Source organism: Calypte anna, chromosome 20 (assembly GCF_003957555.1).
Source record: "Calypte anna isolate BGI_N300 chromosome 20, bCalAnn1_v1.p, whole genome shotgun sequence".
NCBI classification, from domain to species: domain Eukaryota; kingdom Metazoa; phylum Chordata; class Aves; order Apodiformes; family Trochilidae; genus Calypte; species Calypte anna.
The window spans coordinates 5219329-5247095 of NC_044265.1; the positions used below are offsets into that span (position 1 = coordinate 5219329).

Sequence of the window (27767 nt, forward strand, 5' to 3'; positions counted from 1 at the left end):
GGCCGCGCCCCCGGCGCGGAGACAAAGCCGGGGCCGAGCGCTGGCGGAGAGCGACAGGACCGGCCCCGCTGCGTGGACAGAGGGGAGGTGAGTGGGGGGCCTGGGAGGGATGCCCTGGGTCCGACTGTAGGGTCCGGCAGGGGATGCCCTGGGTCTGGCTGTGGGGCTGGCGGGTGATTGGCGGGGTCCGGCCGTGGGGTCCGGCGGAAGGATGCACACAGTCTTGTGGGTATTGTCGGACGTGCTGGCAGTTTGGCAGGGGTGGCTATTGGTCCAGCTGAGGACACACAGGCTCCGGCAGGGCTGCTATGGGTCCGGCAGCGGGGAATGCCCGCAGTCCAGTGGCTATGGGTCCCCACCGGGATGCTCGTGATCTGGCTATGGGTTTTTGTGGGGCGTCTGTGTGTCCAGCAGCGAGCGCACATGGTCTGATGGGTCAGCTGTGGGTCTGGCTTGGGATGCTGCCGGTCTAGGGGGCAGCTGTAGGGCCAGTCGGGCATGCTGAGGGGCTGGCAGGGCGGCCGTGGGGTCCGGCGGGGCGGCACCGCCTGCCTGCAACTCCCCTTTGTTGTGATCAGGGGCTGCGGGGGACCCCCGGGAGCGCAGGGCGGGGAGAGCCGGGCTGTATGTAGGCCAGGACATGAAATATTCATCGCCCCCCTGCTTTGATGTCTCCTGATCCGCTTCCCTTGTCGTGTTTGCTCACCGGTTATTCTGGGGCTCGTGTCCAGCCCCGGTGGGCACCGAGAACCGTGTCGGGCCAGGCTCCTCACCGCGCCCTTCGTTGAGGGTGGCCCGGTCTGCCGGGGGGCTGCAGAGCCCGGTGTTGCCCATTTAAAGGCTTTCCCCAGTCGGGAAGTTCCCCCATCGCAGTCCGGGTGATCCAACCCCTGTGCATGGTTGTGAGCGGTGACACTGGCGTTGTCCCCACTGTCCCTGTCGCAGCAGCTGGTGCCATGGAAGAGCATTGTGGGGTTTGTCCTGAGCCATGCTGGGATCGGGGTGGGCTTTTTATCCCTGCTCGCAGCCTGGAGGGCCGTGCTGCCACTTCTGCTGTGTTTTGGTGCCGTTTGGGATGGGCTCAGGGGCAGCCTGTGGGGTTATGGCCAATCGCACGGAGCTGTGTGTGCGCTGGGGACCGGAGCTTAAGGGGAGGTGGCACCGACCCTGGTGCACTCCTGCCTAATGCTGAGCGTCCTCTCTGGGAGCTGTGAAACCCGATGGAAATGAATGGGGGTCTGCTGCATCTCCTCAGGTTCTGCTGGCCCTGCACAGCCCCTGCTTCCCCTGCCCCTTCCCCACCTGGGCCACTGCTGCTGCTGTGTGCTCAGCCCCCCAGAGTGGGGGCTGGGAGGTGACTGTGGTCCTCATCCTGGTCCTGGTCCCAATGTCACGGAGCAGCAGTGGATCAGTAAAGGTCATAGATGGCAGGGAGTGGATTGTGCTACTCTGCCTGTGCCACTGGTTCCCCAGGAGCAATTGAAAGGAAAGGACATGATGTGGTTGCTCAGTGCAGCCATGGGGAGCCCCCAGGAGAGGTCCCCGTGAGTTGGGACCTAAGAGCTGGGGGCAGTGGAGGGTGCTGTGCCTGGGGGGCTCCTGGGGTGAGCTCCAGCCAGGGATCAGCTCTGATTGCACAGTGGGGCCAGGGATGGGACAGCAGGCATCCAACGGTGCTGAATGCAAACTGAGCTGCGGGAAGGTGGCAACAAAAGACTTGATTTTCCTTCCTCCTGCCTGCCTGGTGCTCCCCGGAGGAGGAGGTGTATGGCAGCAGGGATCAGGAGCTTTCTCCCTCTCCTCTCAGCCGAGCAGATACCTGCTGCCAGCAGTGACCAGCACACAGGTGGGAGAACCTCTCCCAAGGTCCAGCTGTTACTGGTGGGAAGCTGTTCCTCCCTGCCAGGCTCAGAGACCCCCTCAGTATCCAGCAGCTCAACATGTGCCCGGGCTCCCCATGCAGCATGTGTTAGTCAAACAAGGGCAGGGTCTGGCAGGGCTCTCCAGGGAGGTGTGAGGATGGGGACATGAAGGGGGACATGAAGCAGTCTGGCACTTTAGAGTGATATCCTTTTTGGTATTTCCACTGTGGGGCTGCTTCTGACACCTTTGCAGCTGGAGAGGCTGATCCTGGGCTGCCCGGTGCTAAGCCAGCTGTTGTGTGACACTTTGTGCTGGCTAAGGATCTATCCCAGAGCAAAACTTTGGCCATTGGGTGTCTTTGAGCTGAGGTTCATGTGCTGGCTCCCCAGGGAGCCATGTCTCTGTAATCATTAGCTGGTTAGTGCTTGGTTGTCAGAGAAGGGCGCCTTTGCTTGCAAGATCGAGGGTCGGGTCCTAGTTCCAAGCTTTGACCTGGGAGCAGCAGGGCAGAGGCTTCTCCAAACACTTTACTCTGGTGGCTCTGCCAAAACACAGCCCGATGATATTTTTTTTGGAGATGAGGTTATTTATGGGCTGGCACAGCAGCAGCTAAGGGAAGTCCAATGTTCCCTGTCTCGATCGTTAGTGGCCTTGCAGCATTCCCTGTGTGATGGAGATGCCCTAATGATAGCTCTGCCCCCTAATGACTTTGTGCCAGAGTGATGGAAAATCATGGAGGTACCTTGGGGGGCAGAAAGGGCTGTCCAAGTCCCCCAAGCTGGGGGTTAAGATAAGGAAAAGAGCTGCTGGTTTTGTTGTGACTGAACTGCACTGAGGCAGGAGGCTCCTTTGCTGCCTTGGTGGCACAGAGGGGACATCAGCAGTCCCAAGGCAGGGATGGCCTTAAGCAGCCTATGCTGCTCCTGGGAAGCAGCATCATTTTGCTGGGCTCACCAAGGCAAGGATGGGACAGTTCCTGTGTCTCCAAAATCGTGTCTGCTTCTCCCTGCTGCTGGTGCCAGGATTGTCACTGAGCTAAAACTCTTACAAGACCTGAAGGACTTGGCCAGTAACATCTCATTTTAATGACCAGCAAATGCATGTAACAGCTTGAAAGAGAAAAGGTGGGAGTGACCAGTTTGTGCCTCCTCCCAGCATGTCAACAGGAGGGGCAGGGAGGGAACCCCCAGGCATCACTGGGACCAAGCGCCGTGCTCCTGGCATAACTGGGGGAAATTTGAAAGCCTATCTGAAGCACTATTGTTTCCTGTACTGTCTATTTTGCAGCTCGGTTTCCAACTTGTTCCTTTATCTCTGGGAACAATTTCCCATCAGAGCTCTCTTCCGCAGCTCTCCACATCTCACCCCAGAGCCTGCCTGGAGACTCACACAGCACACATCCCACCAGGAAACAGCACATGGCAGCGTGTCCCCACGCTGCTCCATGCAGGACGCATCCCATTAATCCCACGTCCCAGAGCAGCTTGGACATCAGGATGGAAATAACCATCCTTGCACGGCCATTCCTGGGACAGGAGTGTGGATTGAGGCTGTTTCCAGTCCAACCTCATTCTCTTTTCAGCAACCTGGAGCTGTGGGTGCTGTGGATCAACTCCCACAGGGCTCTCCCCTTGCTCCCCTTGCCCATTGGCAGAAAATGTGCATGTTTTAAAGCAGGCCTCAGAAAAATCTTAATGCTTTTGGTCCTTCGTCTTCTGAACTGGCTTAGTGAAGTAATCTGGTGTATCACCCACTTCAGAGGGAGAAAAAAAGATAATTAATTGTCTGAGTGTGGCTTCATCACAATGGGCTGCGGTCGGTGCTCGGGTGCACCCAGACCCCTGACCTGGCCCTGAGTTGGCACGGGCAACCTCGGTGCTGGCTGCAGCAGGAACTGATGCTGCTTTGCACATGCCTCAGCACATGCATGCTTTGAAAATAAAGCCCTGAAACAGATTTCAGGAACAAATGTGGTTTGAACTTGGGCCAGGAACCAGGACCTGCAAATCTGCGTCTTGCACTGACTTCCCTTCGGGCTAAGGATCCAGTGGCTGCCCTCGCTGCCAAGCAGGGAGGTGTTTGGGAGTGTGGGGGCTGGCAGGGCTGGGACAGTTGCTGATTTTAGTTTGGACCTTGGAGGAGGGTGCCTGAGCATCTTGACTCCAGGTGGTCTTGGTGGAGATGCAGCATCAGAGATATCCATAGCTTGATGTGCAGGATCTGGAGGAATTTGAGCACAGAACTGCTCGTGTGTTTAAGGCAAAAATATAAGAAATGGGGCATGTGTGTAGCGAGTTTGCTTTGGGCTCTGTGGTGAAGGGTGAGCGGGTGTTGCTGTGCCAGTACCTCTGCCCACACCTGGCTTGGGGACACGTGTGACTCGGGCTATGCTGCCTTTCCTTCCCTGCTTCCCTCACGTGCAGCTGGCCTGAGAGTTTCCCAGCCCCATCCTGTGCTTGACCTGTTGCTGTCTTGCTCTCATGACTGTGGGTTTTGGCTGCCCCAAGTGCTGTGCAGGGCTGGCTGGCTGGAAGAAAACCTGACCACGTGCTGCAAAAATAGCTTCCACCCAGTGTGGCTGCTCCCATCCTTCCTGACTATATCTGGTGATCTTGGGCTACAAAAAACCTGGGAAATGAGGGTAAAAGCTCACTGTTGTGTTGTCTCCTCCTCCATGGGTGAGGTTAACAAGTCCAGCCTGTCCTGACCCATGTGCCTCCTTCCCATGCAGCATCCACCTTCCCACACTGGTGAGAGGAGGAAGAGTGCATGTGGAGCTGCACGAGTCACTGGGACCAGGATGAGTTTCATGCTTGGGCAGTTGAATTTGGAAATATGGGGGGTGGGAAGGGTCAGGGGGCCAGGACTGATGTGTGCAGCTGGGGCTGGGCAGGGAGAGAAGTGTGTGGAGGCAGCTGCACCCCCCCTGGCTGTACACACACGTGCATGTGTGTGTAAGTGTATGTGTGTGTGTGTTCATATGCTGACCTGAGCCCTTCTTTTGAGCACAGGGGTAGCTCTTGTGCCTTGGTCTGGGTGTTCTGTGCTGAAGCCATGAGCTGCAGGTGATAGAAAGCAGAGGAGATGCCATCCCCTCATCCCCTCATCCCCTCATCCCCTCATCCCCTCATCCCCTCATCCCCTCATCCCCTCATCCCCTCATCCCCTCATCCCCTCATCCCCTCATCCCCTCATCCCCTCATCCCCTCATCCCCTCCCCTTTCATCCTCTCCCCGCAGGCTCTGCCCGAGGGCAGGGAGGGAGCAACTCCAGCTCAGGATGGTTGTTTTGGGTAGGAAGAGCCCTACCGGGGGGGGGCTGGAGAGGTGCCACAGGAGGGTGCAAGGTCCATGTGCAGCTTGTCCCACCCCGCTGGTTGGCATTGGTGGCTCCAGGCAGGTCCCATCCACCTCGCCCACAGCCCATCCATCTCCTCTCCCTCTCCACCGCTGCAGCGAGCGGAGCGGGGCTGGGGGTGTGCAGAGCCCGGCTCTCCCCTCCAGGAGCCACAGGGATAAAAGCCACCAGCTCAGCGTTTTTCTTTGTTTTTCATCTGCTGGGGCTGTTTATAGAGAGCACCGTCTCAGGCTGCACCTCCCGGCCGGCTCCCGTGGAGCTGCCGAACATCCTGCTTGCCCCGGGAATGGCCGGGGAATCTTGACACAGCTTTTTGGGTATAGAACAGCTGTCCAGGGCTGGCTCATCTTCTCAGTTTGCCCCTCAAACCCCCTCCCCCCGGTTGCTTCCTCTGACGCATCCTGAGCGAGTTGCTTTGTTTTGGTGGTGCAGATGGGAGTGGCCGTGGGGACCGGGCTGTGCCACCGGCAAGTCTGGGCTTGCGTGGGGTCTCATGGTGCTGAGACCAGACACCACGGTCCTGGGCTGTGCCCACTGCTGTGGGAGCTGCTCCTGGTTCCACCCATGTTTGTGGAGGTGAAAGCGGGTGCTGTGTGTGATCGTGATCACCCAGCCTTGACCTGCAGCCACCCACTGCCCTGTAGCATGTGTGTGTAAGGGCTGGTGGCCCCGTGGTTCTGGTGGCCTCACGCTCTCCCAGAGCACGTGGCCCATGTTGGGCAGATGCCCCAGAGTCCCAAAGTAACCTGGGAAAAGAAGCTGATGATCAGTGTAAATTTGCTGCGTGGGGTTCTGCTTATTTGTTTGAAGCTGTTCAAGGGTCTACAAAGAGGGAAGTGTTAGAAATCAATGATGGAAGGTCCCTGGCCTCTGCCTGGCTTCTCCTTTGTGCCCTCCTGTTGCAGTGAACCCCAGCACGTGTCCCACCAAGTCTGTGTGGCTCCTGGCCAGGAGCAGGGTGATGCCTGGCCCCGGGGGGTTGTGTTCAGGGTGCAAATACCCTCCCTACATTTTGTCTTTTTTACCAGCGAATGTTTCAGTTCCCATTCCATGTCAGGAGGGGTTGCTGGCAGGTTTTGTGCCATGGAGGTCCTTCAGGACCCCTTTTGCAAGGCTGCTGGAGGGATGCTGGAGTCCCTGGAGCTCCTCTCCTGGCTGGACTGGCTGGGCAGGTTTCTCTGAAAGTGGAAATGTTTTAGCAGTGACGCCAGCGTGGCCAGGGGTGGTTGTAACTTGCTCAAATCTTAGAGTTTTTATGCCTCCTGCATATTCCTTGCCCCATGCCCTGGAGATTTGCTGCCGTCCTTGCCCGGGGCTGGAATCTCTGTGGTTCTGTTGGGTGTGGCATCCCTCAAGCCAGGGCACGTGCCGGTGGTGGCACCGTTTTTGGCTGGATCTGAGCCACCCATGAGTCACATCAGGCTCTCTCTGCCACCTGCCCCTTCCCCAGGGGCTGGGCACAGGGTGGGCTGGGTGCTGCTCCATGGCCATCCCCGGGGAGCATCCTGGGCAGATGTCTCCTTCCAGAAAGCAGAAGTAAACTCCGTTTCCTGGAGCCCAAGGGTGGTTGTGCTGGGAGAAGCACTCCAGAAATGGGGAACAGAAATCCTCCTCGAGAGGTCGGCTCATGTCACCGTGGGTCTGTCACCCCTCCAGCAGGGCTGGTCCCTCATCCTGGTGCTTTGTCTGGAGGTGGACAGGAACAGCAATGATGTGGTAGGGCTGTGGGAAACTGAAGAGTTAGGTGGCTGTCTTTGGGAACCCATGGGTGCTACCATGGCTGGCAGATAATATTAAAAATAAACATTTTGGGGAGGACTGAAGCCCCTATGCCAAGCTGTTTCAGGGGAAGCATTGTCCCCTGGCTCCAGGCAGTTCCTGGTGGCCAAGAGCTGGCTCCTAATGCCAGCCCAGCTCAACATTGGTGCTTCTCAGCCCTGCAGGCACTCCTGCCCTTGGAAACTCTTGGACTTGGCAGGAGGAGAGCATTGCCCTCATCACCTGTCTGGGAAAAGCCAGCTTTGGGTGAAGGCAGGCCAAGGGCTTTGTGCACCTTTGGAAGGTGTTTGCTGGAGCTGGTTGGGCAATCCTGGCTTTGGCTGGTGTCCCAGTAGGGATGCTGGAAGCAGAGGCTGAGGCAGGCTGGGTGGCTCCAACCCAGAACAGCACCATGAGGTCAGGCTGCACAGCACCAGGCCAGCTGTGACCCCACCACCTCTCCAAGCCCTGTTCCTCTGCTGGACCACCTTTGGGGTGAAAAAGTTTATTTTTCCATCTCTAATTGCCAGGATGCCTTTGTGGTAGAGAAAGGGACAAGGGAAGTGTGGTGGCCAGGAAGTGAGGTGATGCCCTGTCCTCATGGTGTGCCAGGAGCAGGCTCCAGAGGGGTTTGAGGCATCTGTGTGCTTGTTCTCTGCCTGTCCCAAATTGCTCATGCACAGATAATGGGGAACAGTGGGGGCTCCAGGAGCCTTTGGTTGATTTTCATTTCCTCCCTGATTGCAAACATTTTCTAGCAGCACCCTGAAACCAGAGGGTCTCCTTTGGACCAAGGCACGTGGCTGTCAAGGCTGTGGGAACCCTGATTTTTGGGGTGGCTTTGTTGCAGCTCAGAGGTGGAAAGGGGTGATAGGGCACTGCTGGCTGCCCACACAGCTCCCAGCACCCACCACACAGGCTTTGGGTGGGATGTCAGGGAGTGCTGTGCTAGGAGTTCCTGCAGACTTCGTTCCATGGTGTGCTGGTCTGGAAAAGTGGCTGCCAGCTCCCTCCAGAGCCCTCCACAGTGTAAAACATTAAAAACTTGCTCCCTTTGGAGGGAGCTTTGAATCTGCAAAGTTTTGCCAGCTCCCTGGGAGCATAGGGCTGCAGGTGAGCATGGTGGTGGGGCAGCCCAGGCTACCTGCACCCACACACTGGGGACCTGAAGTGGTGACCCAGTGCTGCTGCAGTGTGGTGGTGGGGATGTGGCAGTGGCCACCTTCCCTGCCTCCATCCCTTAGGGGATAAAAAGGTTTAAAACTGAGCACCCAACAGCTCAGCACCAGCAAGCACAACTCACCACGTCCTGCTCTCTCCAGGCAGCCATTTGAATTATTTCAGGAGATAAAACCTGCAACGTTTTCTTGCCAGCTTTACACAAGTCAATGCTTATGGGAAGGCACCCACAATGGGCTGCAGGGAGCTCTGTTGCTCCTGGTCTTGCAGAGCCTCTTCCCATCACCCTGCAAAGCCAAAAACTGTGTGTCAAGGGGCTGGCTCCACCACGGTTGGAGAGATCTCCATCTCCCTGCACACCTCCTTGTGTGTCTGCTTGGTGTTTCCCAGCTTCTTGGCCAGATAAACATCCAGAACCTGGTTTTGTGCTTCTTGGGTTTGTTTTGGTGTTTTAAACTCCCTGTTTTGACATGTCTTTTCAGAGGCATTTTGCATTGCTCCCAACCCTGACTCTCCCCCATGCTTCGGGGGGTGAATTTGGATGGTTAATTTAATTATCCTTTCCCCTTTGTGACCCACTGGGCCCTGCTAGCTTGGGCTGTACAGCTTTAATTAACACTTTTAAAAATTTAACAGGAGTTGACAGGGTTGGTTAGGAGGGGCTGGGACTTCTGTCTGTGGGGAGGGTGTTGCTGGGCCCCCACTCATCAGCTGTGCTGCCCTCCCCTCCTCCAACAGTGATTCCTTTCATCTGGGAGAGTTTTCCATCAGTTTGGGGGAGCCAGGGTTGGGCTGGGATGCCTTAACACAGGTGAAGTGAGAGTCCCCAGTGAGTATCAGGGGACACCCACCCATGGAAATGGCTTCCCTGGTCCCCAAATTGGAGCTGAGAGCTAAAGCAAAAAATTCTCCATCTCTCCTTTCATTTTAGGAAGCAGTGCAGGTGAGAAACGAGTGTCCTTGCAGAGGAGAAGGGCTGGAGGCATGGCCCAGGCATGCCTGATGGCATCAGCCAGACAGGATTCAATGGATCTGCTGAACCAAACCCTGGTGTACAGGGTGGGGGGAGCAGCTCCCCCTTTTTCACCACCCCTTGCACTGACTGCAGCAGGGCTGGTCCCTGCTTGGCAGAGATTTGTCTCTGTGTTCCCCCTCTTGTACCCAGCAGAGCCTGATGGCACAGGACAGGGATCCCTTTTTCCATGGGGGCCGTGCTGACTGCTGTATTTGGGTGGCAGGAAGGGGCAGGGGCTGAGCCAGATCTGCCTGACCCCACTTTTGAGGGGGATGCAGGGGATGCTGAGGTGCCCTTTGCCTCTTGCGTGCCTCCAGCCTGGCACCTCTGTTTTTAAGGGCACACCTCAGGAGCAGATCCCTGCCTGCCCCCTGCCCAGACCCCTGTCCTGCTGGCAGGGGGTCGGCTGCCTGCAGAGGGGGATGGAGCTGCGGGGTGGGTGGGGTGGGGGTGGGTTTGGGATCACTGCTCTCTGCTTCTCCCCATCCCCAGTGCCTGCTGCCATGGGCTGGGTGCCTCGAGGCTGCTTTGTCTGGCCTGCCATCCCGCACGCTTCATTTTTCAGTCTGGTGTGAGACAGGTGCCCTCATTCATCTCGCCAGCAGCGCCGCTCTGCTCGCTCTGGCTGCGGGTGGGTGCGGGGACCCCCGGCCCCTCGCCCACCCCTCTCCCCCAGCACCCACCCCATCCCGACTGCCAGAGGAGCCCCAAGGACAGAGCCTGTTTGGCCGCTGCCATCTCCCTGGCCAAGGCTCTGGGTGCCTTGTGTCGGGCCCCAGCCTCTGGCGGCATTTCCCAAGGTTTCTGCTTCTGCCGGCATTTCCCAAGGTTTCTGCTTCTGCCGTGCTGCTGTTTTGTCTGCTCCCAATCAGTGTCTTTTGTTGGTGTCTTTGGAAAGAAGATAAGATCGCTTCCCCCTCCGCCGACAGCCCTGCTATCAGCCTGGCCTTACCACGGCCATGGTATCCTTGAGCCCAACACCCAGCAGAAAACAGCCTGAAAGCAGCCTGTTCCCCTCGGTGTTGTCTTTCTGAGAGCATCTCTGCCATGGGGAGGTAGGGCAGAAAACCCAGCCTTTGCCTGCATCCTGACTTGCCAGTTAATTTATTTTTTTTTTAAATGTTTTATTTTGGGTTTTTTTTGGGGGGGGGAGCATCCCAGGGGATGCGGGTGTCAGAGGAGTGGGGATGCTGGGCAGGTCAGGCGGCATTTCCAGCGCTGGTGGGGGGAGGATGGGGACGTGTCTGTCTTGTGTGCCGTGATCTGATCCAAGCTGAGCTGTGCAGCTGAGTGTGCTTCATTTTTAATTGCTTTTGGAGAGGGGAGGGCGGGGGTGGCCTCTTGCTGCGGCGCTCTCCTTGCTGGGCTCAGCCCCCGCACCTTCCCCTCCGGCTGCGGCTCAGCCCAGCCACGACATGGGGTGAATTGGAGAGGGTGCAGAACCAGGAGCCCAGGGAGGGGACCGTAGTGCTGGCAGGGTGACCAAGCCTGGCCATGGCTGTGCCAGCCATATGATCACAGCCCCACTATGGAGCAGGTCACCAGGCTATGCCACAACAGCCACTTTCAGCCACCAAATCCCCAAACCTGGGTGCATGAAGGATGTGAGTGCATCCATCCATCTGGGGACCTCTCCTTTCCTTCCCTTCCCCTTCGAAGGACCTTGGACCTCACCACCCCAGCACATGGCTGACCCCAGCCTGAGGCACACGTGGGTTTCTCTAGTGGCTCTTTTTGCTCCTTCTTTGTCTAACCATGGCCTCAGCAGCGTGCACCCAGGAGCTCAGTGGCACAGAGTGGGGACAGGGGCACCACGTGCATACACGGCGCAGCCTTATTTGTATGTGCTGCAGCCTGGAGTTGAGACTGCAGCTTCCCCCACCTCCCACCCTGCTGTGCAATTATTGCCAGCGAATATTAGTCAAGTACAAATTACAAACCATTCAAAGTCTTAAAGAGCTGTCAATCAGCTCCTGCTTATTATCCTCATCAAATGCACTAAAAATAGTGACAAAACTTATTAGCAGGAGGAGGGGGGAGGACATCAAAATAGACCTGCTGTGTGGCATGTCCTCTTCGTAGCCACAGAGCCACCCCTTGGGGGCAACTGAGGCCTCTGCCCTGCAGTGGGTGAGAAAGGCTGTCTGGAGGGAGATGCCTTTTTCAGTATGAGAAAGGAAGAAGGGGCAGTTCCTGCAGGATCTGGGGGCTCGGAGTGGGTGACAGAACCAGATGAGAGATTTCCCAGGCTCTGTGGGCCTCTCCCCTGCTCAGTTTTCCACCCAAAGCTCTGCCCTGAGCCTCTGCTCCTGCTAAGTGTCCCCCCATCAAGCATCCCCTGCACTTGCAGCAGGAAACTGTCCTTTTTGAAAAATGTGGCCAAAATGTGCTTTTCTGGCTGAGTCAGGGTTTGAGCAGCACGAGGTGCTCTCAGCCCTTGTGCATGGTTTGTGCCATCACATCTGTAGGTGCTTTTGGGGATGGAGAAGGTGACTCTTATTCCTGGGGACAAGGTCTCTGGTTGGTGGCCGACCCTCCCTGCGACAGTGGTCCCGACTGTCTGGAGACCCAGCAGCAGGGCTGGAAATGCTGGTGTGTCTGGAGGAACCAGCTTTGTTTCTCCCCCAAAACATCCCTCGGTGGGCTGGGGTGGTGGTGGGGAAACTGCCCTCGGGGCATCGCTCGGAGCGGCTCCAGCCGCCTCCTCTCCCGTCCCCCGGTGGGTTTGATGAAGTGGAGCAGAGAATCGTCCCCTCTTCACACATGAGAAGAGATCAGAGCGAGCGGGTGTGAGCTGCCGGCCCTGCGCTGGAGGGATGGCGAGGAGGAGGAGGAGGAAGAGGAAGGCAGCGGTAGCCCTGGGCGCTGGACCGTGTCGTTGGGGGCTGGCGGGGGCGGTGGGGGCTGCGGTGGGTGCTGACGTCCCCTCTGTCTCGCAGGCTGCGGCGGGAGCTGAGCTGACTTCACCTCCTCACCCCGCGGCGAGGCTGTAGCCGAAAGCACGGGTAAGGCATCTCCGACGGCCCCGGGGAGGGGGAACCTGGCTGAGTGAACCTGCCTGGGAAAGGGAAAAGCTTCCAACCTCCGGGGAGTGTGTGTGTGTGTGTCTAGATCTGGGGAACGGGATGCTCTGCAACAGCTGAATTTGGCCCTTGAGCATCCATGCGTGAGCAGGGTGCTGACTGCAAGAGCAAAAGACAGAGCCCTGGCTTCATCTCGCCCACCCCCTGCTGCTCCCCGCGGCGGAGCTGAGGCCTCGCAGCCAGGGTGTGGGTTGTGATTTGCCGCTGGCGCTGACCCCCCCAGGGGAGCGGAAAGCAGGGGAGTTCCTGCGGGCTGGGACGTGCCCGGGATGCTAATCCCCGCCGCAGGAAAGCCGCCGCCGTGGTCCTGGTCGGAGGCTAGCGCTGGGACTGCTTGGCCACGCTCCAGCCAAACCTGTGAGGAGGAGGGGTGGAAAGCCCAGCCGAAAGCCGAGATACCGGCTGGGGATGGGCAGCGATGCTGAGCACCCCCCATCCCAACGCTGTGGGCTGCGAAAAGCAGGGAAATCCACCGCTGAGCATCAGCCGGGCTGCCCTGGCTGGCGGTGTCTCGGAGCGTGCCGGCAGCCTGTTACACACAGACAGCAGTGCCGAGCGGTGGATATCAACACAGCAGAGATGCTGGCGGGGGCGAGGGGCAATATTTTTAAAATCTGGCTCCTATGATGCTTTCTCGCAGCTCCCAGTGATGCTGCTGGGGTGTACTGGGAGCTGTCGAAGCCGGGGAGTGGGTTCACCTTCTCTGCTCCTCAGCTCCAAGGGAGGATGGGGGGGTTTGACACCAGCTCTGCTGGAGGCAGGAGGGGGGGTGTCTCTGCGTGGCCCCTCTCCCCCCCGGCGACCTGAGTGCACAGCACATTCCTGCCAGCATTAATAACTCCTCTGCCTGGATGTTACACAACACCCTGCATCCTCCTGGGAAATCTGCACCCTTTCCTCCCCGGCTGCCAGGGCAGCGGTGTGGGGGGGACGACAGGGGATATCTGGGACCCTCCTCCCCTCCCTGGAGGCCGGTGGGAAATGTCCTCCCCCAGTGGCAGTCACAGGACAAAAGCCACATGGTCTGGTTGGTTGAGTTACCTGGAGCTGGGAGTGGGGACGGCACTGCCAGTGCCTCAGGGCACCTTTTGGGACTGCCAGCCTACATTTTGCACTAGCCAAATCGAAGTGTGTGTGTGTGTGTGTGTGTGTGTGTGCAGGTGCTGAGGTGCAAACGTGTTTGCAACAGGAGAGCTTGGAGGACTGGGCACAGGATTTATGTCCTGTGGGCTTACAGGGTGAAGGTGAGGACTCCCCTTGCTTTGGGAACATTGGGAAAGCACTTGGGGGACCTGCTCTGTCCTTGCTGTACTCTTCTCCTGGCTAGTCTCTGGGCATGTTGACTATTTTATACTCTCATTTTTCTCAGCTGCTGATAAATCAGTTGCTGACCCAGGCTGACAGCCCCATGGGCTGCACTCAGGGGACACTGGTGTCCCCAAAGCGCTGCCAAATCCACCACCCTGCTGGGGTGTTTTCCTGCCTGGGGAAGTGCTGCTGCTTCCAGGGGAAACTCTGAGTGACTGTGCCCTGGCTCAGGGTCGCGTGGGCAGTCACAAGCCACATGGTCACAGCCCTGCCATGCCCCTGCTTTCCTCCCTGCATTGCCCCTGCCATCCCGGAGCAGCAGCTGGTGCTGGAGCCCTGGGCAGAGGTGAGCAAAGGGCTGGGGGGCACAGGGAAGTTTGCTTTTTTTGGCAGTGAGGGCTTTTTTCTTATCATTATTAAGGTCCTACTTTCCTCCACTGTTCTGCTTTTAGCATCTTCTCTACCACTCTGTTGAAAGTGCATTTGTTCACAGGACAGACCCCGTCCCCTGTGCCACTGAGTCTGTCTCTGGATTGCCTGCAGTGATGGTTTGCAAGCTCACAGCTTGTATTTGCTCTCCTTTGCTCCAAAGCCCACAAAGCCCAGCACAGATAAGCATGGGCTAAGTCCCGTGGCAGAAGGAATTGGTCCCTCCTCGCCTGCATGTGTAGGAGGAAGGACAGCTCTGCTCCCCACTGCAGCAGCTGCCGTAGCTGTACCCAGCCCAAAATTTCATTTTATTCCTATTCCCAAGCCCTGGCAGGGTCTGATGCCACCAGCACAGTTGCAGCCAAAGCAAACTGGTATGGAAGGGGGACAGGGAATGCTGCTGGTCATCTCTGTAATTTGGGAGCTGGAAAACTGTAGATGGAAGTCAGGTCTTGGGAAAATAGGCCCTGATCTTGGGGCAAAGCCCTGGCTGTGGGAAGGGGAGCTGGGAGGGAAGCAGATCTTGTGCCTGTCACCCCTAAATGTCCCCATGGCAGGAGCTGGAGGCTCTGCCCCACCAATGCCTGGGGCTGTGCAGGATGCTGGAACTGCCTGTGGCTCTGGCCCTGCTGGTGGGGGCCTGGTCCCAGCTTCTCTTGAAAGCTGAGTTAGAAAACCATCTGTTGGGTAAGGCTGAGCCCTCAGCAAAGCCTCATGTGTAGCTGCACCCAGGTCCACACCCCACGGGCAGCAGCTGCCTCCTCTGCTCTTTCTCTGCTTGTTTTTTCTTACCAGAAATACTCTCCCCCCAGCTTGTTTCCACCTCCCTTTTCCCCCCTGCCATGCATGATCTAGCCTAAATATTTCCTTCCATAGCTTCAGGACACTGCAGGGTATCCTGACATCTTTGGAGACTGCAAATAATTCCCTTCCTTCATTTATATCATTACCTTGAAGGTATTTATAGAGCTTGATCTTGAGTGGAAAGGAAGGCATGACTATATATAAAGCTGAGATCCTTTGGTCCTTAGCTGCTGACTGCCTGGAACTGCTGCTGATTTAAACTTCTGTCTTGTTTGCTGCACATTTTGGACTTTGCTGGAACATTTTCAGCATTTAAATCCCCATCCTGACCAAGTAGAGTGATGCAGCTATGGATTTTCCAAATTTCTGCCATCAAAGTAATCCAAACTAATGAATATTTGCCTGGATCTTGTCTTCTTCTGTCTGTGCCCTGGTGGAAACCTTCATGCTGGGGGAAACCTGGCTGGATGGGGTGCTGAGCTACATCCCATGGTGGGTGCCTGGCCCTGGAGCTGCTGCCTTCCCGAGCACCAGTCCAGGCTCCACACTCAGCATCCTCCCTCTGAGCTCCCATGGCTGAGGGTGCTTCCCTCCACTCCCCAAACCTGTCCTGGCAGCTCTGCTCCTGCCTCTTTGCTGCTGGTGCCACACAGGAGGTGTCTTGGCCTTAACTGGGGGCAATGGTGTCCCAGGGCAAGGGCAGGGTGGCCATGCTGCCTGACAGCTGGTGCTTGAACAGACTCCAGAGGTTGTTTTGTTCCCTAGTGGGCTGGCGTCTGTCATGAAAGCCTTGGGAAGCAGCTTCATCATCATCATCATCAATTAATAAAACCAAATAATAATAACAAGAATATTAATAATAAAAAACAATAATGACAACAATAATGAAAACAATAAATTAATTAAAATAAACAATTAATAATAACAATATCAATAAAAAATAAACATATCTGTCACAGTTTAACACTGGTCCGGCAATTAAACTGAGTAACAGATGCTCTCTATCAATCCCCTTCTCCTCCCTGATAAAGGAGAGAGAATAAGGGAGAGCAATAATAATAATAATAATATAATGATAATAATAATAATAATAATCCCTTTGCATGTCTGTCTGTCTCCTACAGCCTGGGATCATGGGGAGCAGCAAGAGCAAACCCAAAGACCCCAGCCAGCGCCGGCGCAGCCTGGAGCCCACTGACAGCACCCACCATGGGGGTTACCCATCCTCACAGACCCCCAGCAAAGCTCCTGCTCCCGATGCCCACCGCACCCCCAGCCGCTCCTTTGGGACCATGGCTGCAGAGTCCAAGCTCTTTGGAGGCTTCAACACCTCAGACACTGTCACCTCCCCACAGCGTGCCGGGGCTCTGGCTGGTTGGTGTGGGGACTGGGGCTGGGGCTGGGTGGGAGGTGGGGAGTGGGGTTGGTTCCAGCTTCTGATCTGATTCTGAGGGACTCTAAGCTGGAGGAAGAGGGGATCTGTGTCCTATCAGCCAGTGGGAGGATGGTGAGAGAGGAGGGTCCCCAGCGAGGGTCTCCCAGCCCCGTGCTGTGGCTCTGCCCCTCCTGAGTGCTCTGTGTCACAGGAGGAGTCACCACCTTTGTGGCCCTTTATGACTACGAGTCCCGGACTGAAACGGACCTGTCCTTCAAGAAAGGAGAGCGCCTGCAAATCGTCAACAACACGTGAGTGTCCCTGGGGATGAGCCCATGGGGGTGAGCTGCCACCTTTGTCCCTCCCATGAAGTCCCCAGGCCCAGCTCTGCCCAGGGCCAGGAGCTTGAGGAGCAATGCTCTGGGTGATCACTGCCTGATCACCAGTGGACATGGACACAGTGACTTGTCAAGAACACCAATGCTGAAGGCAGTCACTTGCCTGCTCCCACATCCTCCCAGCCCTGTTTCTGGTCACTGTGGCAGAAAGCTTTGTCACCAAGCCACCTCCTCCTGGATTACTGGCCGGTTGGTGCCCTCCAACATGGGGCTGTGTCCCAGCCTGTCCCCAGCAGCTCTCTCTCATTTTTCTGGACACATCTCCTCAGCTTCATGGGTGCTTTCCCCTGTACTTGCACTGTGTTTCTGATCTCAGCTTCCCTCTTGACTCTTTTTTTCTCTCCTCTGTGCCATGCTGTCCATTAGGAGAAAAGTGGATGTCAGGTGTGTATTGCAGATTATTACTGTTATTATTCACAAACGACAAAGGCTCATATGCTGCCCATGTTAGGGTGAGATTGGGTGGAGTGGGGCTGGGAACAGATGGTTGCCCAATGGTTTTGTGGTCAGTTGGGTTTGCCCTCCCTGAGTGACCACGGCAGAGTGAGGAAACCCTTCCAGTGCTGAGGTACTGCCCCATCCAGAGCTGTGTTTCCACCCAGGAGCTCTGGACCTGGCTGGCTTTCCCTGTCTGTGCCTGGACCCCCCCTGCAGTCCTGGCTCTGTTGGATCTCTGCTTCCTTGTGGTGTTTTTTCTATTTATTTGCACATTTTAAAATTTTATTTTTATATTTTATGAGTGTCTCAGGGGACTCGAGGCTTCTTCAGGGGTCTGGCTCCTGCTTGGTTGCCCTCCATCCTGGTTATAGCAGCACACCCATGGTTTGCAGTGTAGAGCAGGGCAGAGTGACCAGCTGGAAGATGTTCCTAAATGGGATCCTGTGTTAAACCCATGTGTACTCTATCCTGGGACATGGCAGACACAGTCTGGAGCCTGGCTGGTGGAGCTGATGTCCTCAGCCATGGGGCTGCCATGGGGTCCTTGGGATCTGCAGCTCCCGTTGGCTCCTTCTGCCTTCCAACCTGGGCACCCAAATCAGCTTTGCAAAATCAAAGGGTGGAAAGACAAGGGAACATCCCCAGGGGTGATATTTCTGCTGCAATGGTCAGGTAGTGTTGCACAAACATGTTTTCAATCTGATCCTTGTTCTCCGTGTTCCAACACTGTTTATTGATGGTGATTCATTTAATCCATGAAGTCCATGGGTTAAGAATCCATGAAGTGCAGGGCTTCAACATTGCAGGGCAAGCCTGAATTTGGGGTGTTTGGTGCTTCATGCTTTTGCAGGCTCAGCAGCTACTGCCCCCAGGCTTGGGTTCTGGTTTGAGCTGTTCCAAAGTGAGCTCTGCCCAGCGGGGGTCTGGGTTGGGCCCTTAGGAGTTTTTTCTTTATGCCTTAAATCACTCCTGGGGTTTCCATGCTTCTTTCTCTCATGGGCTGTGATGGGGTGTGATGGGCCCTTCAGAACCCTGGGAAGGAAAAGGGCTTTTTTTAGGTGATGCAGCCCATGTGTGGAGGGTGCAGGATCTGGCTGCTGAGCTTCCCAGTGTGAGTGGGATGTCCACGGGAGAGAGGTGGTGGAAAAATCTGTGCAGTCTGTGCAGTGCTCTGTGTGTGTGTGTCAATCTCTCTTCTTGCAGTGTGCTCAGCTGTTTGAGTGCCCAGACCCCAGCTTTGGGGCCAGCAAAAGGCAGGTTTGCCATGTTCCCTTCCCCTGGGCTCCCTGGCAGGCACAGTCAGTGTTCTGGGGCTGTGGGGAGGGTGCTGGGGCTCAGCCCAGGGTGCAGCAGGAGACCACAGCCATGGGGACAATGGGACAGCAGTGGCTTTGCTGGGTGGCTGTGGGTTTGAGCTGCTCTCACAGGGCTGGGATCAGGCAGGAGAAAAGGAAAAGCCTCCATGTCCCTCCCCTCCCTCCTTCTGCATCCCAGCACATCCCAGGCTGTCCGTGCTGATCCTCAGGAGGGGCCAACTCCATCCACCCCAGTGTGGAAAGGCTCTCGTGGTACCATTTCCAGGGGGAGGAGGTCTCCTCCCAGCCAGCTGGCAGCCAGCAGGGCTGTGGTGGGGTATTTTGGGTAAGATTGTGCAAGGAATTGTTGAAATGCTTTGTTTTGATGAAGATGATGATTATTATTTTTTTTCCCTGCTGAGACATTTTTGGAATAGTTTGTTTTTGCTGAATTCCCAGCTTGCAGCTCAAGCTGGAATCAAGTCAAAAGCTGGGCATTTCTCAAGCAGATGCTTTCTCCAGTCTTGTGGGAAAGGAGCACAGCCAGCCTCCTGTCCCCTTCAGAGCCACCTCAGTAAAGTGACTGGGGCAGCAGCAGGAGCCCAAGCCACCTGCCATGAGGTGCTGGGAGAAGCTAAAACACCATCTGGGTATGGTGCTTTGGGGCTGGGGATGGGCTATGGGCCAGAGCCCTCTGGGTGAGAGATGCTCAGAGGGTTCCTGATTTCCCCAGACCCCCTGAGTCTGGGAGCTGGGGGCTGTGTCCTGCTTCTCCTGGCTGCTTCAAAGCATCACTGCTTTAGCTGGGACAAGGAAAAGTCAGAAGCTGCTGATGTGTCTGGAAGGAGCATGGAGGTTCACACATCTGCAGGGGTCAGGGATGGATCTGGATGTGGCCTGATGGGTCTTGCAGTAGTGATGGAGGTTACTGAGGTTTTTCTGTGAAGTGTTTGTGGAGGTCTTCCTGCCAAGTTCTTGCATCCTTGTGGTTCCCACGGATCTGCAGTTTTCCCAAAGCCTCATCTCCCTTGTGGTCAGGATAAATTAGGTGCCTCTGTCTTTGATGGGCCAGAAGATGCAGGTGGTGGAAGGAAGCCCTGCTGTCTGCAGGGAAGGGGAAGCCACCTCCTGCTGTCTCCTTGTTCTCTGTTTATTGTCCCTTCCTTCCCCATCCCTGCGGGGAGGAGGGTAGTGAGAAGGCTCCTGTGCCCTGCCAGCTCCTGGGGACCTGCTTGGGGCCACCATGCCTGGGGCAGGAGGGAAGGTGGGTCAACCCCAGGCTTTTGGGGACACCCAGGGGCTGTGCTGGGGCTGGGGGTGTGTGGCTCTGTGTGTGCAGGCACAGCCCTTGCTGGGGCTGAGGGGAAGGTGGGGGTCAGGGGCTGTGGCTGTGCAGGAGGACATCTCAGAGCTGCAAGGTGGGCACCCCACTGCACCCAGGCTGGGCATCACCCCTCACCACCCAAACCTCTACACCTTGTCCTGTTGCTTTTCTGCAGCCTGTTTTTAACAAACTCTCAGGGGAGTTTCAGGTGCTTGTTTTTAACGACTTCCAGCATTCTGTCACTTTTCCCCATTTCTCCCTCACTCCCTCTGCCTGAGATCCCCAATGCCAGGGCCATGTCTGCATTCAGGTGGCTCCAAAGGTGTTTTGTCTCACTGGCTGCCCTGCCCCATTTAAAGCCCCATTAGAGTTTAAAGCATCCGGGAAGCAGATGGGTGCCCCCAGTACCAAGAGCTCACCCAGAGGGGCCAGGGGCAGGGGCTGGCAACCGAACCCTCCTGCTGGGCTCTGCACCTCTTCCCAGCAGGGTTCTTCTGGCTCAACCCCCAGATGCCTTCAGGTGGGATTGGGGCTGGTGGGGGGGCTCCTGGCTTCACACTGAGTGTCTTTTGGTTCTCTTGCAGGGAAGGTGACTGGTGGCTGGCCCATTCCCTCACCACAGGACAGACGGGCTACATCCCCAGTAACTATGTCGCACCCTCAGACTCCATCCAGGCTGAAGAGTAATTGGCATCTTTTAGATAATATACAGACCTGGGGTAGCAACTACACCCTGAGCCCTGCCCTCTCCCCTGCCCCACTCCTGGGCAAAGTTCTGGGTTTTTCTTTTTTGTTATTTTTTCCCCTTTGAATTTGCAATCCTCTCAAGTGTCTTCCAGCCCCTAAAGCATGGAGGGATGAGCAGTGGTGCTGGGGGATCGTGGTGAACTGATGCTTTGCTGATCTGGTTTTTCCTTCTCCCAGCCACCCATCCCTGCCTGTGGATGCTCTGCCTGTGTGGATCAGGCTGAGCTCAGGCCAGGGCAAAGCTGGCACTGAGCCCCCAGTTATGTGGTGTCAGTTTTGTCCCCAGCCAGCAGCACAGTGTCCCCACCAGTGAGATCTTGGGGGGGGGGTTTCAGGGGTCCCTCAGGTCCCCTCAGTTGGGGGAGGCGTTTGGAGTGAAGGTGTTTCATGGTCTGTGGTGCAGGGTGATGCACAGCCTGGGCTGCATGGGGCACAGCACACCCCAAACCCTTCAGTCTGTGGTCTCCAAACCCTGCAGGGGGGGGGGGGGAGGCCAGGGCTGAACCCACTGCTCAGAAGGACAATGGGGGGATGTGAGGGGGATGGGTGAGTGCTGGGTGCTGAGCTGTGCCTTGCTCTTGCAGGTGGTATTTTGGGAAGATCACTCGCCGGGAGTCAGAGCGGCTGCTGCTCAACCCTGAAAACCCCCGAGGGACCTTCCTGGTCCGGGAGAGTGAAACCACGAAAGGTAAGCAGGGGCTGGGGGGCAGCCTGGAGGAGCATGCAGGGACCCTGGTCCCCTCGGTCACTCTGTGCTGTCCCAATCACCCCATCTTTGCCATATGAGGGGGGAGAAGGAGGCAAGATTCCTATTTTGTAGACAGGATGATGTTGGGGATCTCTGAGCGATGCCTCTTGTCTTGGGCTGCCTCCTGGGATCTCTCCTGCCAGTGCTGGTCCCCAAGGAGCAGTGATTGCCACTAAAAGAAATGTGTTAACTCTGGCAGGATGGGAGCTGGTTGCTCCACCAGCTCTGGCAGCACTACCTGGCAGGATCCTCCTTTTTTCCAGGTTTTGGTTTTTGTTGGGTTTTTTTGTTGTTGTTGTTTTGGTTAGGTTTTTTTACACCCTCAGGCAAATTTGTTTTGTTTTGTTTTTCCTGGTGTTGTCTCTGAATATGTGCTTCCTGGGCAACTAGGTAGAATTGCTGATGAATCTTTTGGTCCTCCTTTCAAGTCTCACCACTCTCTGTACTTGCTTGATGCCTCCTAAAAGCACAAGTTATGACCTTTGTGGTTCAGCTGCCTGAGGTTGCTGTTTCTTACCTGGAAATGTGGTTTAGCTTGGTTCCAAATGCACCTTTGGGAGAAGCTCCTTGACATTCCCTTTCTGGTTTGCTGCCTTGAACTCGCTGCTATTGATTTTATTCTGGTGGAAACAGCTTGGCCAAGCAGCAGCATTTATCTCCTCTGTTATTTGTGGCTCCAGCCCTCTGGTGTTGCTGGGGAGAAGAACCCAGCCGGGATGGGGGGGTTGGCACATCCCGGGGGGTGCTGCTGCTGCAGGGATCACCCTGCCCAGGGGTCAGCCACCTCCTTCCTATGAGGGGGGATCACCCAGAGACCCCCCCACCTCCATGCTAGCCTGGCTGATGGCAAAGGTTGTCAGAGCTGCTGTGGCAGCAGGGGCAGCTGAGGGTTGTGTTGACATGGGGTGTCTGTAGCTGGGGGTACACATCATCAGCTCACGCAGCCAGGAGCCACTCCTCATCCCCTGCTGATGGGTGGAAGCAGCAGCCTGCATGCCCAGTCCTCTTCCCCTGTGCCCACCTCTTGGCAGGACCCCAGGGGGGGGTACCTGTCTGTGGCACAGCTCCCCCCATCCCCTCTCTCCTGCCCGCAGGTGCCTACTGCCTCTCTGTCTCAGACTTTGACAATGCCAAAGGGCTCAACGTGAAGCACTACAAGATCCGCAAGTTGGACAGCGGAGGCTTCTACATCACCTCCCGCACACAGTTCAACAGCCTGCAGCAGCTCGTGGCCTATTACTCCAGTGGGTAGAAACACTCAGGGTCCCTTTGGGGTCTAGGTGATACCCCGGGTGCTGTGCTTGCCCTCGCTGCAGGGTGGGTGCTGCTGAGAAGCCCCTGTGGGGCTGGGGAACCCCAAGCCATTGAGGGGGAGCTGGGGAGAAGCTGCCTGGGTACAGGTCCCCAAGGTGTTTTGTGGGGAATATGTGGGTTAAAGGCATCATGTGTCTAAATTCTCAAGTGTCATCCTGGTGTTGTCCTCTCCTGTGCTAGAACACGCTGATGGCTTGTGCCACCGTCTCACCAACGTCTGCCCCACGTCAAAGCCCCAGACCCAAGGCCTTGCCAAAGATGCCTGGGAAATCCCCCGGGAATCACTGAGGCTGGAGGTCAAGCTGGGGCAGGGCTGCTTCGGAGAGGTGTGGATGGGTAAGGACCATCCCCACCCCACTGTCCCCTCCGTGTGAGTGCCCTGAGCCTGCAGTGGGGCAGGGGGGGCAGGCAAGGGACACGGTCCCCTGTCCTGTAAATGTGTCCTGAGCAACGTGTCGTATGCCACAGGGACCTGGAACGGCACCACCCGGGTGGCAATCAAGACACTGAAGCCTGGCACCATGTCCCCAGAGGCCTTCCTGCAGGAAGCCCAGGTCATGAAGAAGCTCCGTCACGAGAAGCTGGTCCAGCTCTACGCCGTGGTTTCGGAGGAGCCCATTTACATTGTCACTGAGTACATGAGCAAAGGTGAGCACGGGAGGGATGCCAGGGGAAGGCTGCGAGGCTCTGCTCTGGATTGCTGTGACCATGGTTTTCCTCACAGGGAGCCTCCTGGACTTCCTGAAGGGTGAGATGGGCAAGTACCTGCGGCTGCCCCAGCTCGTGGATATGGCGGCTCAGGTGGGTTTGTGCATCCCCAGGGCCTCCTGCATCCCCTTCCAAGGGCACTGGCTGCCCCAGCACCTCACTCGGATGTCTTGGCCATCACTTGGTGGGTGCTCATCAGTGGGTGCTCCACAGCCTCACTTGGGTGGGCTGTGGTGCTCATCCCAGAGCTGGGTTGAAGCCAGGAACCATAATTTTCTGTGTACCCATTGCTGCCAACTCTCCCTGGCCAGCAAACCTTCCTCTGCCTGGGTTTTCTTGAGCAACCAACCATCTGTTCCCACGCCCCGATGGGGTCCTGCTGCAGAGATGTTCCCCTCAGCGGTGATGGGTGCTCCCTGGGGACCCTTTGTCACCCGCCAGCCTTGTTGCCCCACATGCTGATCCCCACAGATCGCATCCGGCATGGCGTACGTGGAGAGGATGAACTACGTGCACCGGGACCTCCGGGCAGCCAACATCCTGGTGGGGGAGAACCTGGTATGCAAAGTGGCTGACTTTGGCTTGGCACGACTCATCGAGGACAACGAGTACACTGCTCGGCAAGGTGTGTGCCCGGGGCAGGTGGCACCAGAGCTGTGGCCACCGGTCCCCAGTCCCCAGGGGTGTGTGGTGCATCTCGAGCTGTCCCGTGGCCCTGCTCACGTGAGGGTCCTGGAGGCACCCCCAGCCCCAGGCACTCCCAGGCAGCCTCTCACCCTCCTCCTCTCCATCCAGGTGCCAAGTTCCCCATCAAGTGGACGGCCCCCGAAGCTGCTCTCTATGGCAGGTTTACCATCAAGTCAGATGTCTGGTCTTTCGGCATCCTCCTGACTGAGCTGACCACCAAGGGCAGAGTGCCATACCCAGGTGAGGGCTGGCACCCACCCATGGGACCCCGTCCCCATCGCAGTGCCCAGCACTCACCCCTGGCACCCTGTGGACCCCAGAAGAACAAACCCATGCAGTTCCTCCTGTGGTTTGGGCAAGGAGGGCTAGCTCAGGGTTGGGCTGCCCCTGGCTGGGTCAGATCGTTCCCTGCAGAGCCTGGCTGGAAGCAGGGTCACAGCCACCCTGTCCTGCTCCACTCCCCAAACAAGGTGACAATTGAGCAGTGCTGGGCTGGGCTGGGAAGGGGAGAGGTCCCTTTCTCACCCGAGCTTCCTGCAAGGCTAGTCCTAGCACCGTGCCCTGGGGAAGGAGCCAGTGCAGGATTTGGCTTGGCTCTAATCAACACTGTGTCCCCTCTGTCCTCACGCAGGGATGGTGAACAGGGAGGTGCTGGACCAGGTGGAGCGGGGGTACCGTATGCCCTGCCCGCCCGAGTGCCCCGAGTCCCTGCACGACCTCATGTGCCAGTGCTGGCGGAAGGACCCGGAGGAGCGACCAACCTTTGAGTACCTGCAGGCTTTCCTGGAGGACTACTTCACCTCAACAGAGCCCCAGTACCAGCCCGGAGAGAACCTATAGACCCGGAGCTGCTCCTGGCACCAGAAACGCTGCAACCCGGGCTGTGGGGTGCTGAGGTTTTACCTCTCCCACCAGGGGATGGTTTTTGGGGAGCAGCCCCGGAGCTGGGATGGGGCATCACCTCCGGATGTGGCCTGAGGAGGGGCTGAGTCCCCCAAAGCTCTTTTAGACTTCTGGCCTTAACCAGAAAGACTTCTGGTTTAACCACGCTGGCAAGAGGAGCCTGTGGGCACCTGGCCTGGGAGGGTGAGAGGAGCATCTTCCACTGAGAGACTTGGCTTTTGGGAGACCTTTCCCCCTGCCCAGCAGCTCTGGGGTGAGCACAGAGGTGTGGAAAAACATGTCCTCCTTTGTGTCCTCCGACACGGAGGAACTGGGGGACTGCATCACCCCCACATCACCCCACCTTAGCCATGCAGCCCCAGCCTCCTCCACCCCTTTCTGAATCAGCACAAATTTCCCTGCCCCTCTGCCCTCCCCACCATCCCCCTCCTTTGCTCCCATTCCCTGAAGGTGCTGGCAGAGACATTTCACCATGGGGACGGCACAAGCCCTGGATGATTCGGATGGGGTGATGTGCCAGGGTGGTGGTGGCAGTGTGGTGTGGCAGTGGCGTGCTGGTAGTCCCCTTCCTTGGGTGTCCCTCCAGCTGAGCAGCACTAACAAACAGCAGTAGCATCAGATGTGGCTGCTCATGGCTCCCTGTCCCATGGGAGCACCCAGGTGTGTGCTCCACTCTCCCATCTGCATCTGTCCCCCTGGGGGACTCATCTTGTCTATCCTGGGAGCAGCACCCCGGGGGGGTGGGGGGGAGGAGAGCAGCAGAAGTCCCTCACCCTTCCTGCAGCCACCCTGACTGCCTGCTCTCCCACCCAGCACTCCTGGTCTTCCAGCCACCTCCTGGGAAGCACCCCACGGCTCCCAGGGAGCACCCCACAGCCCCCAGCCACCTTCCAGCTGGCCCTGCCACCAAATCCAGTGCTGCAGGGCTCAGTGTATGGCACGGGAGGTTGTTGAGTGTAGAAGGGAAATAACTCATTGTTCGTGGCTGCTTTTTGTTGGCACAGTAGGTTTTTAGCTGCCTCCCCTCCCAGTGCCCCTCGTGTCTTGGCTGCCAGGCTGTGATGTCCATGTGGTGGGAGCATCCCCAGCCATGAGCTGTCATCCCAAAGGAGAAGCCTGGGAAGCACTGTGCCAGACAGGAGACATCTGCCTTCTCACCTCCCCTCTACCCACTCCCCAAGCCCTCAGGCACATTTTGCAGTGGGTGGCTGTCTGTGCATCCAGTCCCTGCACTCTCCCACCTGCCACCTGCCTTGTACATACCCCTGGAGCAGCCCCCACACCCCTCCCAGACCTTTACTTCGTTGCATGTGTCAGTTTCCCCCCCTTCTGCAGCTGTGCCCAGCTGGAAACCCTTTGCCATGGTGGCTCACAAGGCTTTGCTCCCTCACCCCTCAGGTCCCCAGGCACCCTTGTGCCCCTTGCTCAGAAAGACCTGGGGAGCTCTTTGGATGCTCTGCTGGGCCAGGGATGGGCTGGAGGGGTGCTGGCCCAGTATGCACCCCCAGGAAGGACCTGAAGAAGGGGAACCAGCAGCTTTGCCCACCTCTTGCTCCTGGAGCAGTGGATTTTCTGTGCTTCCACCTGGCTTGTGGGATGGGGTTTCCCTCCAGCACAGCCTCCTTGCAGGCAGCAGACCCAAACCACCCCTCACCAGTCCCCCCAGTGCTGCCAGTGTCCCCTGAAAGCTGGGTGGGAGCTGAACATGAGCAGGGGGGTAGCTGAAACCTCCTTCCCTCCCCAAATCCCCCCCCCCACCAGTGCAGGGCCCGGGCACACCACTGCTTCCCACTCACCCAGCTGCTGATTTCTGAACCAAGTGCTCACTCAGTTGGTTGGTGGCTCCTTTTTAATGAGAAAAACCTACAAAATCAGCTTGGATGGGCTCATCAGCAATACAGAGAGATCCTGATTTTGGTGGCTTGGAGAGCAGTGACAAGGTTAATGGAATTTTTTTTTCAAATCATTTTGGGCCTGGAAGCCTTTTCTCTCTCTCCCACTTTCTAGCAGATTGGCTGTGCCTGCATTTCTGTCCTTGGGCAGGGACTCTACAGACCTTGATGTTCTGGGTCTTCCCATTATGTGCATCATCCCTGGGACAGAGGCTGCCAGAGAAACCCCATCCCATGGCAGCTGGTCCCAGGGGTGTCCTCTGCCAGAAATGATATGGAATCAGGAGAAACCTCTTTAAACTGCAGTGACCACAAGCCAGATTTGCTCTGAAAGCTGGGGAGAGAGAAGGCAAGCACACATGGTAAGGTGACAGACAGGGTCTTGCAGGAGCACAGTGGGATGGGGCCAGGCTGAACCCACTGGTTTCATTTCCTGGCTCTTTCTGGCAACTGGCAGAGCAAGAACCCACCCTTGGCACAAGGAACATCCTGGGCTGGCTTATTTTTGGTGAGCTCTGATGAAGAAGACAGTAAAGCAACACCAAGTCCCCCCTGCACACACATGTCTACATGTCCCTGTGTCCATCCCTGTGTCTTGGTGGCACCCAGCATCCCAGGACTCACTGCTGCAGCCAGCACAACCCACAGATTGAGGGCCTCTCCTCCATCACCATCATCATCTGCCAATTTATTTTTTTAAGCCAATAAACTCCAGAGGGGAGTCCCCACATAAGGATGCTCTTTGGCTTCCCGGGATCACTGACACCCTACAGCTCCTCTGCTGTTACCATTTTTTTTAAACAGTGTTTTTTAAGATCTCCAACCAACTATGCAGAGAACACGTGGATCTGTGTCTCTCTCCCTAGCTCCCCTCTCCCCCACCTCTGCCTTTTTCAGTGTCAAAGTAAAATATTTAGCTGGGGTTTTATTTGTTGGGTTTTTGTTTGGGTTTTTTTGTTTTTGTTTTCGGTTTTTTTTTTTGGTTGGGTTTTTTTTGGATAGTAATAAAAATGTGGGGAAAAAAAATACCTGAAAAGGTCCAGCTTTGTGGGTGGTGGTGGGTGGAGATGCTTTGAAACTCTAATGTTGATGTAAATACTTTTCAATTTGATAATTAAATACAAACAAACCACACATTAAAA

The 27767-nt window shown here is 56.7% G+C and overlaps 1 protein-coding gene across 4 annotated transcripts; it reads left to right on the forward strand.

Annotated features, from left to right (window-relative positions):
- Nucleotides 1-27528, forward strand: SRC (SRC proto-oncogene, non-receptor tyrosine kinase). Of its 4 annotated transcripts, XM_030463056.1 has the most exons (13): nucleotides 1-87; nucleotides 12112-12177; nucleotides 15921-16170; nucleotides 16383-16482; nucleotides 20211-20309; nucleotides 20958-21061; nucleotides 22216-22365; nucleotides 22616-22771; nucleotides 22904-23083; nucleotides 23160-23236; nucleotides 23615-23768; nucleotides 23939-24070; nucleotides 24462-27528. In XM_030463056.1, exons 3-13 carry the CDS (start codon nucleotides 15930-15932, stop codon nucleotides 24668-24670), a joined length of 1602 nt encoding a protein of 533 aa, XP_030318916.1. In that variant the 5' UTR covers nucleotides 1-87; nucleotides 12112-12177; nucleotides 15921-15929; the 3' UTR covers nucleotides 24671-27528. The 4 variants fall into 4 exon arrangements, with proteins under 4 accessions (XP_030318916.1, XP_030318917.1, XP_030318915.1 ...); XM_030463057.1 differs by lacking the exon at nucleotides 12112-12177 and having other exon boundaries at nucleotides 11-87; XM_030463055.1 differs by lacking the exons at nucleotides 1-87; nucleotides 12112-12177 and adding an exon at nucleotides 13833-13909 and having other exon boundaries at nucleotides 16386-16482.
- The last annotated feature ends 239 nt before the right edge of the window (nucleotides 27529-27767 follow it).